Source organism: Cotesia glomerata, linkage group LG2 (assembly GCF_020080835.1).
Source record: "Cotesia glomerata isolate CgM1 linkage group LG2, MPM_Cglom_v2.3, whole genome shotgun sequence".
Taxonomy (NCBI): domain Eukaryota; kingdom Metazoa; phylum Arthropoda; class Insecta; order Hymenoptera; family Braconidae; genus Cotesia; species Cotesia glomerata.
The window spans coordinates 5,710,881-5,722,121 of NC_058159.1; the positions used below are offsets into that span (position 1 = coordinate 5,710,881).

At 33.5% G+C, this 11,241-nt stretch overlaps 2 protein-coding genes across 2 annotated transcripts; one reads left to right on the forward strand and one right to left on the reverse strand.

Moving 5' to 3' along the window:
- Positions 1-386: 386 nt before the first annotated feature.
- Positions 387-2,802, forward strand: LOC123259689 (serine carboxypeptidase-like). Its single transcript, XM_044720323.1, has 5 exons — positions 387-751; positions 827-934; positions 990-1,323; positions 2,264-2,478; positions 2,645-2,802. Exons 1-5 carry the CDS (start codon positions 617-619, stop codon positions 2,702-2,704), a joined length of 852 nt encoding a protein of 283 aa, XP_044576258.1. The 5' UTR covers positions 387-616; the 3' UTR covers positions 2,705-2,802.
- A 3,486-nt stretch (positions 2,803-6,288) lies between these two features.
- Positions 6,289-7,455, reverse strand: LOC123260123. The gene is made up of 2 exons (XM_044721078.1): positions 6,543-7,455; positions 6,289-6,450 (listed from the first exon to the last, which is right to left on the reverse strand). The coding sequence occupies exon 1, from the start codon at positions 7,453-7,455 to the stop codon at positions 6,583-6,585; it is 873 nt and encodes a 290-aa protein (XP_044577013.1). The 3' UTR covers positions 6,289-6,450; positions 6,543-6,582.
- Between the last annotated feature and the right edge of the window lie 3,786 nt (positions 7,456-11,241).

An 11,241-nucleotide genomic window follows, 5' to 3' on the forward strand; every position in this document is an offset into this window, starting at 1 on the left:
TTGGTTTGTGAATAGAAAATACTTGAATATAAATATTTTTAAGAGAAAATACTTGAAATTAAGGTCTAAAACTTATACAAAACGCAGCAATACTATTAGAAAAAATCAGGTATAAAATTTTTGCAGTTACTGTGTTTTAAAATTGCGCAGCCGTATGATCATTTTAAATTTAACAAAAAATAATTTTTATAATTAATAAAATAGAATTAAGTTTCAAATGCATATTTAGGAAATTAAATAATCTGCAGGTAAATCAAAAAAATTTTTTTTTCATTTATTAATTTATTTCTTCACAACTATTAATAATTCATCTCATCATAACTTAAAAAATATTTTTTAAAAATTGGACAAAGTTTTTCACAAATGAAATTTTTTAAATAATTTTTTCAATAATAAAAAAATTCTTAAAATTTTTAAAGAAGCTAATTTTAGTGTCATAATTAATAATAATTTAGGTGTAAATAATTTCGACCAAATCGGACCGCTGGATATTGATCTTAACCCCAGAGACAATACATGGCTCAAAGACTTCAATATTTTATTCATCGACAATATTTTGGGCTGCGGGTTCAGTTATGTTGACAATGAAATAAACTACGCAAGTTCAAGTGACCAAATGGGTGAAGATACTTTTGCGGTTATCAAAGATTTCTTCAACAAAGTTCCCGAGTTCAGAACTATTCCCACCTATATGATGAGCGAAAACTCCGGGACAGTTATCGCCGCTAAAACCGCTTCAATTTGGAGTCAAGTATGTGTCAAATATTAAATTTACCAAATTTTTTAATATAAAATTACTAAAACTTGAATTTTTGGACTGTTACAGGCTCAAAAAAATAAACAAATTGAAAGTAATTTAAAAGCTGTTGTTCTGGGAGCTCCGTGGATTTCATTGGTTGATGTTGTTAATTTTTGGGCCAAGCCTTCTAATAAAGTAAGGATCAAATTTTATTATTAATATTTAGCATTAATTAATAAATTTTATGCAGGATAAATTTAGTGAAGAAGAGTTTAAAGAAATTGAAGAAAGGGCGAGAAATGCTACCGAAGCTGAAGAAAAAGGAGAATATTGGGAATTGTTTTATTCAGTTATTTTGCAAGCAGTTGCTATCGGAGATCATTATAAATTGAATAATGTTTACAATTTGTCGCCAAGTGTAACGACTAATTATTCTGACGTTGAGAAAGACGATAAGTTGAAAAGTCTGATGAACAATCATGTGAAGAATGTATTGCGGCTCGGTCACGAGTGGAAGCATGATGAAGATCTTACTGTATTAAAGGGTTACGCTGAAAAAGTTGTGAAGCCTATTAAACAAACTTGTAATTATTTTATTTTTTATTCATTAATTCTGTTCAAATTTTGCTCAATTATATAATGACTTTTGTTAAAGTGTACTGTATTTTATTAGCTATATTGACATTTATAAAGATATAAGCTCATCCCGATGTTACACATATCAAGAGCTTTCATTTGAGTACCCACATGCATTTGAATATATTTTTCATATATAAATATATAAAATATATGAAAAATTGATGTGGGTACACGAATGAAAGGTCTCGATGAATGTAACATCGGGATGAGCTTATATCTTTAAAAATGTCAATAGTTAACAAAATAAAATGTCATTTCTTAACTATTGATGTTTTAAAAGATATAAGCTCATCCCGATGTTACACTCATCAAGAGCTCTCATTTGAGTACCCACATGCATTTTGATATATTTTTCACATATACATATATATAAATATATAAAATATATGAAAAATTCATGTAGGTACTCAAATGAAAGGTCTCGATTAGTGTAATATCGGGATGAGTTTATATCTTTAAAAATGTCAATATTTGACAAAATATAATTTCATTTCTTAACTATTGACTTTTATAAAGGTATAAGCCCATCCCGATATTACAATTATCAAGAGCTTTCATTTGAGTACCCACATGCATTTTTTATATATATATATACATATATATATATATATATATATATATATATATATATATATATATATATATATATATAATATATATAAATATATGAAAAAATGATGTGGGTACTCAAATGAAAGGTTTCGATAAGTGCAATGTCGAGTCGAGCTTATCTCTTTAAAAATGTCAATAGTTCACAAGATACAAGGTTATTTCTTAATTATGTAGCTAGAGCTAAAGCATTTTTGAATGCAGCCTCAATGCTTATTATAACACATTAACTATTGATGAAAATGATATACAACTTGGATTTTTATGAATTTTTAGTTGATCAAATTCTTAAAACGGATGTTAGAGTTGTGGTAATTGCTGGTGAAAATGATCTTTTCATTCCGGCGCCAACTGTTACCTCATGGGTAAACAGTTTTAATTGGGAAAAAAAAGAAGCATTCCAAGCAGCAAAACAAGTTGATATTGATAACAAGATTTCGATGAAGAAATATGGAAATTTGGAGTATTATATTATAGAAGCCGGACATTGGGTTAGTTTTTATAAATATTATTTTTTTAATAATGATATAGATGTTAATATGACATCTAAAAATTTTCGGAATGTTTTTTTTTAAATTAAAATAAAAAAATTTTTAGTCTAAAAAATTGAAAAAAATTAAAAATATTATTTTTCAATATTATTTTTTTATTTTTTAGTTGATAGTGGATAATCCGCAAGATTTGAAGAAAGTAATCATCAGAGTAACACAAGAATAATTACAGTTATTCTTCAAGAACTTGGATATAAAATGCGATATGATTATTATTAATAAAACGGAAAAGTTGGAATATATGGTTAATATTATTGTATTAAAATAAAAAAAAATAAATAAATTACTTAATTAATAATTTTTCACTTGTAATTTATCTATAACTATATTAAAATTTACTCATATAAAAGTAAATTTAATTTAATTAAATAAAAACATCAAATATTTATATTTGAGTTTATCATTCAGAACATCAGTACACGGTGTTTAACAAGTTACTTAACACATTAGGGGACCCGTAAATCCAGAAAAAAATATTATACGATCTGTTGATTTGGCTAACATCTAAAATCCTTGGGGAGAGTTCATGATACACAATAGAAACAACTTCCAATGACAAATTTATTTTTATTCTAGCGCCTGTTTGCTTAAATAATTTATTATAATTTCAAAAATATATACAGTTTTCTACTCCGAAGGGAGGAAAACGATTATTTCGGGTCATGCCAAAGGCTTGACCTTTCGGAGATTACCTTCCGCACTTTTTGTATATACTTGTCCAAATTCTGCCAAATTTTGCCACTAGAGGGGCTTCAAGAGGGTTCTGACCCCCTCCTGTGCCCCCCTTAGAGGTGGTGACGGCTAGTCGGATCGGCTCGCGGATCTGATCCTCAGTACTGCTTCGAAACAGCCAGCAAGGCCTTACTCAGGTCAAGCCTTTGTCATGACCCGAAATAATCGTTTTCCTCCCTTTCGGGGTAGAAAACGGTATATATTTCAGGTCTATGCCTTTGGCTTGACCTTTCGGAGAGATGTTTGGAATCTGCCGGCTCACAACTTATGGTATACTGTGACCTGAAAACTATACTATTAAGGAAAAGGACACTACACTCTACAGAAATTAGAGCTCAATTATAGAACACTGAAAACTCAAATTTATTGACAAAGCCTTAATCTAGACAGCTTATAAACTTACTATACGATAAAATAATAATTATTATTAGATAATTATACAAACAGAATAAACTTTGGTTTATTTTTAAACTGGTTTAAAAGATGAAAATAATATATTTTTAGAACTAGTTTCTGGTTTCTTCACAAACTTACAATAAAATTTAAAGAAATTTTCTGGGCCACTCCAGTTTCTCCGTTTCAATATCTCGTCCAAATTCACGTTTTTCTCGTAGTTATAGGAAGCTACGGCCGATCGCAATGATCCAAGGCTCCCTTTAATCTTTGCTGCAGCAAAAATGGTTTTTAACCAACCCGCAATTATTGCCTTTGATGTCCCTTTTACTTTACCTCGGGTAGTAATAAAGAGGTTCATTAGGTCAGGAACTGCTCTCCTCTTACTCGCTGATATTTTTATCAGCTGCTTAATCCAGTAGACAATATTAAATTCAGCCTGGTGTGATTCCGTCAGCTTCCACCCTGACTGTCGGTGGTTCGGAGTGTCAGTTTTAGATCCGAATATCGGCCAGAACGTTGACGAATCATTCTCTAAGACGATTTTACTTCGTTCAATTGACGGCAGTGTAAGATCATGAACTCTCCTGCCTGACGCTAACAATAATGAAAAGGCAACGTGTTTCGAAACTTGAAAAATACTTTTCTCATCTGGAGGATTATTACTTAGCCAGCTAATCATGGATTCAATATTCCAAATTTCCTTCCGTGGTGTTAACAATTTTGCCTCACTTGTGCCGATTGCTTTCAGTATCGATTTCACCAGAGGATGAGTGCATAACTTTCCTTCAGGATTTACAAAGGTGTTGATGACTGATTTTCTAACCAGAATAGTCTTGTAAGCCAACTTCTTTACTCTGAACAAGTAACCAAAGTAAGTTGCCAGGTTCTGTGGTGGTGGGTCTCGGGGAGAGACTCCATTATCTTTACTCCAATCCAACCAATGCTTCCATGCTGCCGAGTAAGTCTTCCAGGTCGACTCTCTCCATGCCGAAGATAAAAGAGTAATGTCCTGTTCAGCCAAGCCTGAAATCAGTTCACTCCACCCCGTACTCTCCAAACCTCCAAGCGAGGTTCTTGGCATTCTGTAGAGGCAGCCCTGTCGCCAAGTCCACCAAATGGTTCTCCATGTTCCACAGCTGGAGTGGAGCTGCAGTGCTCCTGCTCTTGAGATCTCCCCTCCAAAAGGTCTTCTCCCATCTGGGTGCTACTACCAAGAAGATCCCTTTCGCTGAATTCAGGTGTTGTAATACTTTGGGGATCAGTGGCGGTGGAGGAAATACCCATCCCAAATCCAGCGCCCATGGTCTGCTGAAGGCATTGATGAAGCATGCTTCCCGGTCGTTGATCTCCATTGTCACATATTTCGGCACTACTCTGGATCTGTTCGTTGCAAAAAGGTCTAGCTGGGGAGTTCCCCATTTCTCGAAGACTAACTTGGTCAGGCTGTTTTGAGGTGCCAGTCCGTCAAGGGTAATCCTCTGGATAATCTGTCCGCAAGACAATTGTACTGACCGGGAAGATAATATGGAACAAGCCGGATCTGATACTGTCGAGCTATTAATAACAGCTTCTTGGACAAGGTGTGAAGGATTTGTGAACGGGTCCCTCCCTGTTTTCGGATGTAAGCAACTACCGTCTTGTTGTCCGTCTGCAGCAACACTGACCTTTTTCTCAATTGATCCTTGAACTTCTCGATTGCACTTAATACCGTGAAAAGCTCTTTCCGGTTCATGTGCCAACTCTGTTGCTCCGGTTTCCAGACACCTAACTCTATTTCGTTGTCCAGGTGGAATCCCCAGCCTATATCGGATGCATCTGTCGTCAGGAAGATGTCTGGGTCGTTCTCGAAGATCGGATTGGAGTCGTTGATGTTCTCTTTCCACCATGTGCAGTCCTTCAGAGCTCCTGGTGTTATGATTTTGTTCTTCCTTGGTCTCTCCTCCGGCAACTTCCTGTAGGCCTTCTGTAACTCGCGTGAGAAAAGACGACCTAGTGGAGTGACTAGTGTTGCAAAATTCAACTGACCCAATAAGCAAGCCGCCATTTTCCAATTCCACTTCCCCGATGACTTTATCTGATCCAATGTCTTGAGATTGCGATCTTTTTTGTTGCTTAGCAATTCCATAGTATTCAGTCTCGTGTTCCACCTTATTCCCAAGAACTCCAACTCTCTCGTTGGTTCTGTTACCGACTTTTCCAAGTTTAACATCCAACCCAGACTTTGAAGATAGTGAACTGCTGTTTTGAACTGCTTTCTCAAGATGTCCTTGCTTTGATGAGCGAATAGAAAGTCGTCTAAGTATACTAGGACTCTCATCCCCATTTGGCGAAAGAGACTTGCCACCCAATTGCTTACTCGGGCAAAATCCCTTGGAGCACTCGCCAATCCGAAAGGCAGGCAGGTGAAGCTGTAAATTTTGCCTTGGTACGACAGACTCAAATATCTCCGGTGACTTTTCTTCACTGGGATGTGAAAGTATGCCCGAGAAACATCCACCTTGACCAAAAAATCGCCTCTCTGAAGGAATTTTGGAACCTTGGACTGATTTGCTAAGCGAAATTTCTTTGGATGAAGAAATTGATTTAACCTTTGCAGGTTGAAAATCTGGCAATATTTGCCATCTGGTTTTTGGATTAGAAACATCGGAGAGAGAAAACCTGTTGAATATGTAGACACTTCCAGGATTCCCATTCCCAATAATTCCTGTATCTCCACTGACATCTGGTGGGATATTTTTGTGCTGAATCGTCTGATATTTTGTGCTGAGAAGGGAACTGACATTGGTTTTTGGGTAAAAGGGATGGTATATAGTATATGGTATATAGCCTTGAATAATCTTGATAACGTGATTTGGAGCGGCTATTTTTTTCCATTGGGGGATAAAGTACTGAAGTTGGCCCGCCTGAAACTTGCAGTCATGCTCGGGGTGACTTACGATCTTTCTTCCCGTAGTCACGTTTCTTATGCTCTCTTCTAGACTCTTTTGCACCTTGTTTACTGGAGGAAACGCTAGCCCCTGACTGTGATTTCGGCTTTTTGAAGGAGGAACTCCCAGATCCACTCGATTTTCGAAAGGATCTATTCTTCGATCCATAGAAATGAGGCTTCTCTGTCAGTGGCTTTCTGCTTTGAGGGAACACCTTGTTCAACCCACCTCGTTGGTCTAGAAATTTTGAAAGCAGTTCTTCGTCGAATAAGTGGGTTTCTGATGGCGGAATCTCCGCCAACTTCGCCGCGTGATGTTGCTCGCTGGGTTTAAAAACATTTCGGCGCATCTCGATTACTTCTGCTCTTCTAGCGCACGTAAACTGAAGCAGGTCGTCAGAAGTTTCTTTAAACTTAGAATCTCTTAAGAACGCTCCTTTTATGTCATTGTAAGCTTCCGGGTGTTTAGTTGCTAGGGATTTCATCCCTTCCATCAAGAATTGACGCTGTTTTAGCAAACCATGAGTCAGAGTTCCTGTTAGCTCGTCCATACGCTCCAAAAGCGTAAGATAATAGGACTGAGAAACAAGGCCCTCCAACTGAGTGTTGATTTTCAGTGAATCAAATACCGGAACCGCATGAAGCTTATTTTGGACTTCCTTGTATCTGATCCGATTCCAACTTGCCGACCCAAGTTTTTGGCAAGCAATTCCCTGAACTTTAATTTCAGGCGTTGGTGGAGGAATCAATGGTTCCTTTTCTTTGACCTGCGGATCAAATGACAAGGCCTCGAGATCGTTCGCCGGCTGTACTGATGGGTTAATTGGCTGACTCATCGGCAGGTTTATTAGAGGATCTTTCATTGCCGGAGGGGTCCAAACCGATGAAATAATCGACTGATAATCGTCATCACTAGAGGACTCTGAGCTGCTCTCAACCTCCTCCCCTTCCTCTTATTTATGAATAATATAAAATTGTTTATACTTAAGCTAATACTTCTAATCTTAATTTTATTACTTATGTGAAACAAAATTCTATGTATTTACTTCTTGCTATTTGGTTTTATGTCTTAGCATTTAAATTCAATAAATAAATAAACTGTAAAATTCACTCGGATTCCGTTTAATTTTTATAGTTTCAAACAGTACACAGAAAAAAAAAATTCACTTGATTCAAGAGAAATATTCTTAAACCAAGAATATAATTTTGAAGAGGGTAATGGTCTTGAATCAAGACAAAAAATTCTTGAATTAAGTAAAATTTCCTTAAATCAAGAAAAATTTTCTTAAATCAAGAATTTTTCTACTCAAACCAAGAATATTGAGATCTTCAAAAATATATACTTGATTCAAGAACATTTTTTTTTTCTATATACAGCGGACATCGGGGTGGCACAATTGTAAATATTACAAAACGTAATATTGAAAGTGTAAAAGCTACAATTTATAATTTAATATCGAAAATGTGATAAGTAGCTGTCACTATGGTAAATAACGACTCTCATCTTGAAAAATTACAGTTTCAAACAGTAAAAATTGCCGTTTTAATATATAGTCTATACTATAAGGAGAAAGGGAAGGTTTCGCACTAGGAGAATTTAACATTTGAAACAGTAAAAATTCTACTCTTAAAATATATATTTTACCAGTCCAAGCAAATCAATAATTATTGTTTGATTTTTTGCGTTGCTTTTAAAATTTACCATTTTACTTTGTAAAAATTGACGTAAATATTGACGTCTATCACACTGATAGAAGGATTTCTTAGCATTTAAGAAGATTTCTTTGTATTTAAGAAATCATTTCTTAAACATCATTTCTTAGCATTTAAAAAATATTTCTTTGTATTTAAGAAATATTTCTTAGTAGTTATATTTCTTAATATTTAAGAAATATTTCTTTGTATTTAAGAAATATTTCTTAAATACTAAGAAATGATTTCTTAAATATAAAGAAATCTTTTCAAATACTAAGAAATCCTTCTATTAGTGCATGCGATTATTTTTCAGGTACGAAATGATAAATATCAAAGTCAAAATTCTTAATTATTATACTTTACCATTTTCGATTTTCACATAGCGAATATTATTGTTTGAAATAGTATTTTCTTCCATGTAAATAATAAATTGTCACATTTAAATGATAAATATTATGAAGTGATTGTTAAAATCACGATTATGCTACGACGTCTCGTTCTCGATGATTACAAGTGTAGTAGCGCTAGCTATGTCCAATTCCACAACCCCTGATTAAAAAAAGGAAGTTGATAGAATTCAAAAGAATTAAAATGTTAATACTTTCAAATTCTGCTGAGTACTGCAAATCCTGTTTCAAAAATCACGATTAATCATATTAAATACTTTTTAATAATAAAATAATCGAAAGGAGTAGTAGAATAAAACAGAATTAAACTAGTATTTAAAATTTTTAATTCTGTTAAATACTTATTAATTCTAAAATAATATCTAAATTCGAATATTTTTTCAGAATATAAAAGAATTCAACTAGTATTTGAAATTTATTATTCTACTAAATACTATTTAATCCTAAAATGATGCCTTCATTTTATTATCTTTTTAGAATATGAAAGAATTCAACTAGCATATGAAATTTATAATTCTACTGAATACTTTTTAAGCCTAAAATAATGTATTAATTTGATTGTTTTTTTAAGAATTTGAAAGGATTCAACTAGTATTTAAAATTTCTGTTTCTATTGAATACTTTTTAATCCTGAAATAATGTATTCATTTGATTATCTTTTTAGGATATGAAAGAATTCAACCAGTATTTAAAATTTCTGATTCTACTAAATACTTTTAATCCTGAAATAATGACTTCATTTTATTATCTTTTTAAGATATAAAAGAATTGACCAGTATTTAAAATTTCTGATTCCATTGAATGCTTTTTAATCCTGAAATAATGTCTTCAATTTATTATCTTTTTGGGATATGAAAGAATTCAACCAGTATTTAAAATTTCTGATTCTACTAAATACTTTTTATTCCTGAAATAATGACTTCATTTTATTATCTTTTTAAGATATGAAATAATTTAACCAGTATTTGAAATTTCGATTTCTACTGAATACTTTTTAACTTCCCGCTAAGAAAATTAGAAATTTCCAGAAGTTGGAAAGTTATTGGTTTTACCCCGTATTTCAAAAATCGAGTTTTTAGAGGATATTAACGTTTTGATGTCCTAGGAAGCTTCTTCGAATGTTTCCGCGACAATGTATGTATGTCTGTCTGTGTGTGTATGTGTGTATGTGTGTGTGTGGCCTCTTATATTTTCTGAACGGCTTGACCGATTTCAACGCGGTTGGCACCATTCGAAAGGGCTTGGCCAAACTTAGATTTTGAATATAGTTTGGGCAGATTTAAACTGGTGGATTTTGAAAAATCTCAAAATAACTACAAAAAAAAATTTTTTTAAATGTGGTTTTTTTAGAATAATTTCTAAACGGCTTTACCGATCGATTCCAAAATCTAATCAGCTTTTAACATAAAAAAACCAAGTTGATCGCCGCTAGCTCAGTCAAAATCAGTTGATTCGTTCGTGAGTTATCGTTGTCAAAAGAAAGCCAAAAAAATTTTTTTCTTTGGAAATTATAAGAGAATCCAACTGCACAGAAAGAAATAACATTTTGACTCAACATAGTCCATCGACTAAGGAGGGAAGCCCGTGTACATTTTATGTCCATGGAAAAACCCAACGAATTCTTATGTATTTTAGGTCAAGAATTACGAATATCGTATTCAATTTGCTGACAAATGATGCAAACAATTGTTAATAACAATTTAATTGTTTAAATCGTGATAACTCGAGAACCGTAAGTTTGAGGGGGAAGTTTATTTAAAAAAAAAAAACTAAAATGAAAAACCAACAAAGATGTAATTATCAATTTTTTTATTAAATAAATATTTTCAGAGATATCACGAAAAACACCAAATGGCGGTCGGACCTTTCTGTCACGCGCATGCATCCCGCGGACACTATCGAGAAACGACAAGCAACAAAAAAAACAGACGAAAAAAAATTAGATGCTCGGTGTCCAGCAAAAAATAAAAGATAAACGCGATGTGTACCTTAAATATACACATTCTAGAGTGTCAAAAAATCAATAAGACTTTAACCCACCCCATGGACACGAAGAAGGAGCCCTATAACTGATTATTTTCAGCTAATTTTACATTATTTTCAAGTTTAAAAATTTATTTCTCAGGGTCCACTAGAGATTAAGAGAAAAAAAACTCATGAAAATCATAGAATAGACTCCACAGAAGATTTCCAGATCCATAATTGATCGATCAACCCCATGGACACCGAGTAACAGCCCTATAAAAAGCGTTTTTTAAGTAAATTGGCAGAAAATTGACGATTAAAAATTTATTCCTCGGTGTCCAAGGGGTTGATCGATCGATTCTTGATCTCGAAATCTTCTATAGAGTCAACTCTATGATTTTCATGAGTTTTTTTTCTTAATCTCCCGTGGACACCGAGGAATAAATTGCTAATAGTCAATTTTCTATCAATTTACTTAAAAAATGCCTTTTATGGGGCTGGACTTGATGTCCATGGGGTTAATCGATCGATTTTGGGTCTGAAAATCTTCTGTAGGGTGTACTCTATGATTCCCATAAGTTT

What these genes read in the sequence shown, in the direction of transcription:
- LOC123260123 (XM_044721078.1), bottom strand. Translation starts at nt 7,455, where the DNA reads ATGAAAGATCCTCTAATAAACCTGCCGATGAGTCAGCCAATTAACCCA.
- LOC123259689 (XM_044720323.1), top strand. Translation starts at nt 617, where the DNA reads ATGGGTGAAGATACTTTTGCGGTTATCAAAGATTTCTTCAACAAAGTT. An exon ending in CCGCTTCAATTTGGAGTCAA is followed by an intron (nt 752 to 826) that starts GTATGTGTCAAA and finishes GGACTGTTACAG; the next exon opens with GCTCAAAAAAATAAACAAAT. An exon ending in GAAGCCTATTAAACAAACTT is followed by an intron (nt 1,324 to 2,263) that starts GTAATTATTTTA and finishes ATGAATTTTTAG; the next exon opens with TTGATCAAATTCTTAAAACG.